The sequence below is a fragment of the Corvus brachyrhynchos genome, unplaced genomic scaffold (genome assembly GCF_000691975.1).
Source record: "Corvus brachyrhynchos isolate BGI_N302 unplaced genomic scaffold, ASM69197v1 scaffold46, whole genome shotgun sequence".
In the NCBI taxonomy this organism is placed as follows: domain Eukaryota; kingdom Metazoa; phylum Chordata; class Aves; order Passeriformes; family Corvidae; genus Corvus; species Corvus brachyrhynchos.
In genome coordinates, this window is record NW_008238838.1 from 5,992,898 (window position 1) to 5,999,841 (window position 6,944).

The 6,944-nt window shown below is 52.4% G+C and overlaps 1 protein-coding gene across 1 annotated transcript in view; it reads right to left on the minus strand.

Moving 5' to 3' along the window:
- The window catches only part of CEP164 (centrosomal protein 164), a 29,358-nt gene that overhangs the window by 20,225 nt on the left and 2,189 nt on the right, over window positions 1-6,944 (minus strand). The window contains exons 3-8 of the mRNA XM_017738381.1: window positions 6,581-6,818; window positions 5,985-6,143; window positions 5,204-5,332; window positions 4,794-4,871; window positions 2,862-2,981; window positions 611-1,042 (exon numbers count right to left, since the gene is read on the minus strand). Coding sequence (XP_017593870.1) covers window positions 611-1,042; window positions 2,862-2,981; window positions 4,794-4,871; window positions 5,204-5,332; window positions 5,985-6,143; window positions 6,581-6,818 — 1,156 coding nt within the window. The remainder of the gene's footprint in view (window positions 1-610; window positions 1,043-2,861; window positions 2,982-4,793; window positions 4,872-5,203; window positions 5,333-5,984; window positions 6,144-6,580; window positions 6,819-6,944) is intronic.

Here is a 6,944-nt window from a genome sequence, read left to right on the forward strand (position 1 = left end):
CGTGTGACGCTCAGCCCAAGGCCCTGCTTCTGCAGCGTGGCCAGTTCTCCCCACAGAGTGGAAGGGCTGGAACGGTCTGTGCTCCCAGCTCCAGAACCAGCCCCGAGGCTCCGTCCTTCCCCACCCCAACCTCGCACCTCTCGCGGAGCTGCGAACGCGGCGCCTGGCAGCTCCTTACGCGCCTGCCCCAGCTCTGAGCAAGCTGAGAGAAACAACAGAAGGAGAGAAACAAAGCAGCACAGACAGCTGGGCTCGGCGTGAGCTTCATTATCAGCCCTGCTCGCCCAGGACAGACGGCAGCACTGGAAGCTGAGACTGCTCCTCCTCCCAGATTCAAAACACGCGGCACAGTTGAGGGTTTTGCCCGCTGGTGGCTTTGGGCAGCACTTGGTGTGTGCAGGAGAGAAGAATTGCCCAGCTCAGTCCTGAAGATGCCAATCTGGGAATTCAGAGCACTCGTGCCCCCCCCAGGAATGACCCTGCTGACCAGGAAAGCACTTGGGACTGGCTTCACAGAAAACCAGAGAGTGCTCCAAGAGCTTTCCTGAGTCAAGGCCTGACGAGACGACGGGAACAGCCAACACCAAACCCACACAGGCACATCGCTTACTTTGCCATCATCCAGCCTGTTCTCTGATTTGGAATCAGCTGCTTCTTCCCTCTCTTCATCCAGTACCTTTTCTCCACAGGACACAGTGTCAGCAGTGGCAGCCAGGCTCACCAGCTGATCTGCCTCGGCCCCTTCCGCAGCCGGAGAGGCGGCTCCGGGCTGCCCAGGAGAGCCGGGCACGTCCATCCCTGCTGCGCTTCCTTCACCCTCAGACTGAGGCAACTCCTCAGCTGCAGAGGCATCTCCTTCCACCTCAGCGTCTTCCTTGTCCACTACTTCATCCCCAGCAAGTTCCCCCTCCTTGTTCTGGGCAGACAGGCTGCTGTCAGCATCTCCGGGGAGGATCTGAACCGAAGACGGAGGGCATGCAGCACCAGAATCCAAGGAAGACTCTGGCACTTCTTCAGGATGTCTTGATTTTAAAGACTCCTTCTAGGCAGCAAGTCAAACACAATTAGAGACCCAACATTCTCTCTCTGGGGCAGAATGCAGGAGTCAGGAACAGCGCAGGCTCTCCTACAGCAAGCAGCAAAATCACAAAGCTTTGGGTGACTTCAAGACCTGTTTGACTTCTTTTCACACAGTCCCATTCCGAGGCAAGGGACTCCATTGCACAATCATGTCTTGGGCTCTGACTTTTTTTTGATCTGTTGCCTTTTTATTCACAGGATCTCAGTGGATAAGAGTGGCTGGGCAAGGCCACCAGCCCCTGGGAGCACCCACCGTGCCCCACAGCAGGCCCATTTATGCTTCCACACTGGATCTGTTCAGTGAGAGATGAAAATTTGTAAGAGACCGTGACAGGACATTTCACTTCTGCCTGACATTTTAAGCAGAGGAGAGCAGGCAGGATCACCATCCCACCTTCCAGTGGGACAGACTGGAGACTGGAGGGTGGGCACTGATTGAAAGCACCACTCGGAGCTCAGAACGAGCCCGTGACTAACACAGGAGGCTGAGAGATGGGGGAAAAAAACAACCCCGAGTTAAAGCTTAGTCACCCAAAGGTTCAACTGCCTCTCCCAGCAGCGGGGATGCCACAACACTGCCCATGGAGAGGGGAATAGCCAGGAGAAGGCTCCTTCATCAGCATGCAAACAGACCTGCTCGCACGTCCCACTTCCTCGCTGTTTTATTAATGCCGCGGTGTCTTGTCAAACATTCCCTGCATCCTGTGCACGGCGTGTTCCGTACACTGAGCGCATATTTTAGCGGTGTATTTTTATCAGAGTGCCTCCGGAATGCTGTCAGCTCCCAGCCTGGAGCTGGAACGCTCCGGGAGCGTGTTCCAGAGTGTGGCATTGGTCTGCCAGACCTCCCTGGGGACGAGCGAGCATCCAGCAGGATGGAGGGGACAGAGAAACCCCCGGGCACTTCCCAAAAATCCTGCAGCTCTGGGCCTCACCTGCAATTCCCTGGGACTGACAGCTCCCAGCCCCTGTCCAGCAGAGGTTCCCAGAGTCACCAACCAGCCACACGAGGCTCCTTGGGGACACCGGGACCCAGAGAAAGGTGGGCAAGGGGAACTTCTTTAGTCGCCCTCGTGCTTCCCCTTTTATGGGGAATTATGCAAAATTATGCTCCTTTTGGACAACTTGCTGCAGAGTTCTCCTGAGGTCATCCCCCCAGGAGACCTGGCAGCATCCAGGATATCCCAAATGAGGCCAAGCAGGATTCTGATGCTTGAACACAGGATCACACACACCAAAATATATCAATACACCAGCAATGGTGTGCACACAAAAGGATTTCTCTCCAGGCAAGTTCACTTCAGCTACTAAAATATCCCAGAATAATCTCTTTGGCTGGCAGAATCCTATTTCAATGGCAATTATGGGCAAACCTTTTGTTAGCAGCACAACTTGATGATCACAAATGCAACTCTGCAGAAGAGGGAACCGTGCCAGTCAGACATACAGGTGGAGGAGGAGGAGGAGGGAGGTTTTTCCTCCTGTAACAACAGACTGTGGATTTTCTATGGATTTCAGAGCTGGACAAGTCACCTGGGTTATAACTGGCTTTGGGTGATCTTTTCCCAACCTTTTACCTGCACTGAGTGGCACAAACAGAAGGAAAATTCCTGCCTATCCAATCATTACTTCCAGTGATCAGCATGAAACTTTAACCACCAACAACAGAAACAAGCCAAGCAGCCACAGACACACACCACAACACCAGAAGCTGCCTACTGCATGCAAAGCCTGGCTGGCACCGTGCAAGCAGGACGGGGATGCCAGGGAGCCACTGTCACCTCTCCCAGGCTGGCACCTTCCTCCTCAGGGCTCCCATGGGGCTGGGGAGCAGCTTCAGCAGCATCAGCAGCACCAGCTGATGGGCTGCCACGGTCCTCCTGCTCCTCCTTGTTGTTCTCCTAGTGGGGGGGGACACAGCCACTTGCAGAATTCCCCACAGCACCTTCCCAAGCTGGAATACTCGCCCCGCCTGTGACGGGTCACCACCCACCACACGCACCCCTAGAGCGGAAAGCTCTCCAGCTGAACAGCTTTCCTGGGAATTCGGGAGCTCACAGGCCCAGATTCCCAAACATCAAGCTGTTGGAGGCTTCAGTGCTGCTTTTCCTGCTGGCCAGCTCCACAAACTCGCTGTTCTCCCAGACTCTTCCCAGCTCCGGGTTCCCTGCGAGCCGTGTCTGAGGCTGCCTCCACTCCACTCAACAGCCTGTCCCAGCAAGTCACTAACACCTCCTGTTTCCTTTGAATACAGGCATTCAGCCCTGACCAGGGGCTACATGAAGCCAGTTTTTTTCATTATTTCACCTATTACTGCTTAGATTTCCCCCTGGGGTCTTGCCACACAAACCCTTCCCTCCTGTTTTGCAAGGAAGCTGGAGAACAGCTCGGGAGCAGGCTGAGACCCGCTCCTAGGAATGCCTTTCTACTGCCATCTCATGGAACTACAAAAGAATTCTATTTTCCAGTCGGGGCACTGCTATCTTACCAGGACTAGGCTATCACCCATCTGGGTTAACAGCCTGGCTGGTGGGTAGCAATTGCCATTCCATAATAGATTCCCGAAGCCCCATCCCCGCGGCACTGAAATGCCAAGACAGCTCTTTGTTCCTGCACACATTAACATTTCAGTGAGGAATTGGGCCCCCACAGGCTGCTTGTTGTCTGGAGATGAGAGAGTCAGGGCTCTCTTTGTCACATCCACTTTAGCATAAGCCTTTGCAGATCCTGCCCAGCACCGTGAATAGGTTCTCCAGCAAAGTACTTTACAGCTTAATTTTCGTGTGCTGTGAAAAGGATAAGAGAAATACTCTAAAACACTTTAAAAGAAATTAATTTGCCTTTCAGATACTGGAACAGGATTTTCAAAGCGGTGAGAAAGGATTAATGTCAGCACAAACAGTCGGGCCAAATCACCGGAGCTGCTTACAACGCACTTCCCATTGTGCCCTTGTCATCTTAAGCCTGATCCCAGCTGAGGAAGCACAGGGAAAGCACAGCGTCTGCACAAGGCCTTGGGTGCACCGAATGCTCCGTGCCTCAGCCACGGGATTTATCAGCAGGGCAAGAAGAAAGAAAAACAGGTTTTGTGTTGCCACAGAAAAGCGGCCACGTGCAGCCCACGTGAAGAGTCCTGTGGAACTGAGTGAGGTGCAAGAGCATTCCCAGAGGACGTTCCCCTCTCCTCTCCCCAGCTCCAACACTGCAGCTTCAGCTGACACGGAGCCTTCCCTCCACACCCCCTGACCACCACCATGCAGAGTGGAAGTGCCTCTTCCTCACTGAGCCTTCCTCCCACACCAAGTGCACTGGCACCTCTGACCCAAGACCCTTTTCCTGCTGTTCCCTGGAAAAGCAGATTTCCCCCTTGCCTGCTTCACCTACCTGGCTTTATTTTTTCTATTTGAGGATGAAACAAAGCTCCAGCCTCTGCAAAGATATCTCCCCAAGTCCCAGCTCCAAACCACAACAACTCAAGCACAAATTTCCCTTCAATGCCCACCCCACTGTCCCCTGTGGGCCACATCTGGCTTCTCACACCCCCAGCCCTGCTGCTGTGCCTTCCTCACCATCACTCTGCTCCAGGTTGCTCCTGCTCCTAAGCAGGAAACTCCTCCCTCTGGTCCCATTCCTGCACTCTCATCCCCTGGCAGTGCCACAGCTCTTCTCGCCCCGGGCAGCCTCCCCTGCCCATCCCATCACCGTGCTCTTACCTCAGAGTCAAAGCTGCCTCCCAGAGCTTCAACATCCAGGTACACGTTTTTTAACAGCCTTGATGTCCCACGGAAACTCTGAGGGATTAAAACAAAAACAATGAAATGGCCAAAATTCTGACCTCTGCAATTCCACAGGAGGAACAGCAGGGGTTCCTCAGCAGCGAAATTAGGCAGCAGAGCCATGGCAATGCACCTACAGCCAATTCATCTTGGAATGACACAGTGGCAGCTGTTGATTTATAGGGAATACCATGTGAAAATAGGATTAGATGCTTTTTGGGGACCAAACAGCACAAAGAAAAGGCAGCACAAATGAAAGCCCAGGGGCAACTGGAGCAGCCATTACCAGGGGAGCATCAGGAGGCTTCAGCACTCTGGTTGCAGCAAGAGCCAGGGCACACAAATACCTCATTTTCACTTTCTTCCTCTTCGTTTCTCCATTTCTCTGGCACTGTTACATTCAAGGAACTTTTCTCTTCACAGACCAAGTCCAGCAGGTTGTCAGTGTGGCTGGTGAGCTTCGAGATCTCTGCAGGCTGTGAAGGCCAGAAGAAAGGGAAGTGAGAGGTCAGACAACAGGAAAGGGGAGCTAGGGACCCACTGAGATATGGGGCAGCTGCTGGATTCTGGGAGGGAGCTCAGTTTCCTACCACTTGTTTGTTCATTTGTGAAGGTGGTTATTTCTGTGCTTTACACATATTTTGCTTTGCCTTCCTTTAAAGGATCAATCTCAACCACTTAACAAGTTTTACTGACCCCCAGGTCACTTTCTAGTAATAAATAAATAAAGCTTTCAGCATGGTTGCAAACCTTACATTCATGAGGAAAACTGTTCTTTTAATTTTATTCTCAAATAGAAAAGTGAAAATAGTTTATTAAATTGTATTATCTGTATTGTTTATCATGTTTCATTTGGACACCAAATTCTACTAGAACTTAACAGACTTTTTTTCCTCTACAACAGTTATTGAAACAATTCTTTAAATCTGCTAAACACAGCAGAAGAAAGTTCACCACTAATTTAGCACTGAGCTCCCTAGAAAAAGAAAAGAAATACAGCTTTTTAACATACAACAGTATTTCAAAACTGACAGAAGACCACAAATCCTGTCATTTAAACGTCCCCACACCTGTGACCCTTTGCAGTATGCTTCCCAGGGCACATTCCCAGGGAAGAGGGAGCCTCACCAGAGCTCCTTCCTTGGGGATGAGGCTGGAGTCCACCACACGCCCCAGGTCCGGGTTCAGGGACCCACGAAGAGCGAAGGATGAAGACGGTGCGAGGCCACGGAGAGGAGAGAGGGTGCCCAGGGGAGGCTGGATGGGTGCCAGCTGGCAGCCTGGGGGCTGGAGAAGCACAGGGAAATCACTGGCAGGACAGCACAGGTGCACAGCTCACACTCCTGACCTTGGAGCCGGACAAGAGCTCCCCTGTGCAAACAGGGGCTGCCGCACTAACCCTGCTCAGAGACCCCACACCCAGCAGGCACCAGCGCACAGGGCAGGGAAGGAAACAGGGGTTGATCTACTCACACGTTTTGCTTTCTAAATGCCCATCTGAATGAGTCCTGAATACTCCTCTCCCTCCCAGACACACACAAGTGCTCACTACAGAGTGTCTTACAGCCAGAATTAAGGGTGATTCTGTACTCAGTGCTCCCACCCCAGCTGATTCACTGCCCATCGCCTGGGTGTGGGTTCAGGATGCACTCTCTGACCTTGAAACCACTTGCTCATCCTCCGCCCAGCCCTCCCCAGAAGCACTGCAAGCAGAGCCTACTCACAGGGAGCTGCTTCAGGAAATGCTTCTCCTTCTTGTCCTTCTTCTTCTCTTTCTTCTCCTTCTTCTGCTTCTTCTCTTTCTTCTCCTTCTTTTCCTTCTTCAAGCTGCCCCGTGCCAGCAGCTTCTCCCGCTCCCGGATGACCAGCTGCCTGTAGTGCTCATCACAGGGATGCTCCCACATGGAGCAGCCATTTTCAAAGTTGAAGTAATAGAGTTCACCACCTCCAGTGATATCTCGGCTGCATGGCAAAAACAGCAGGAAAAGGTGAAAACGTTAAAAATACAGCTGCACAGGCCAGAACATGGCTGATGGTGTGGGCACCTGAAGCTCAGGGAAGAGCAGTGTGACATCTCCAAGAGGCCAA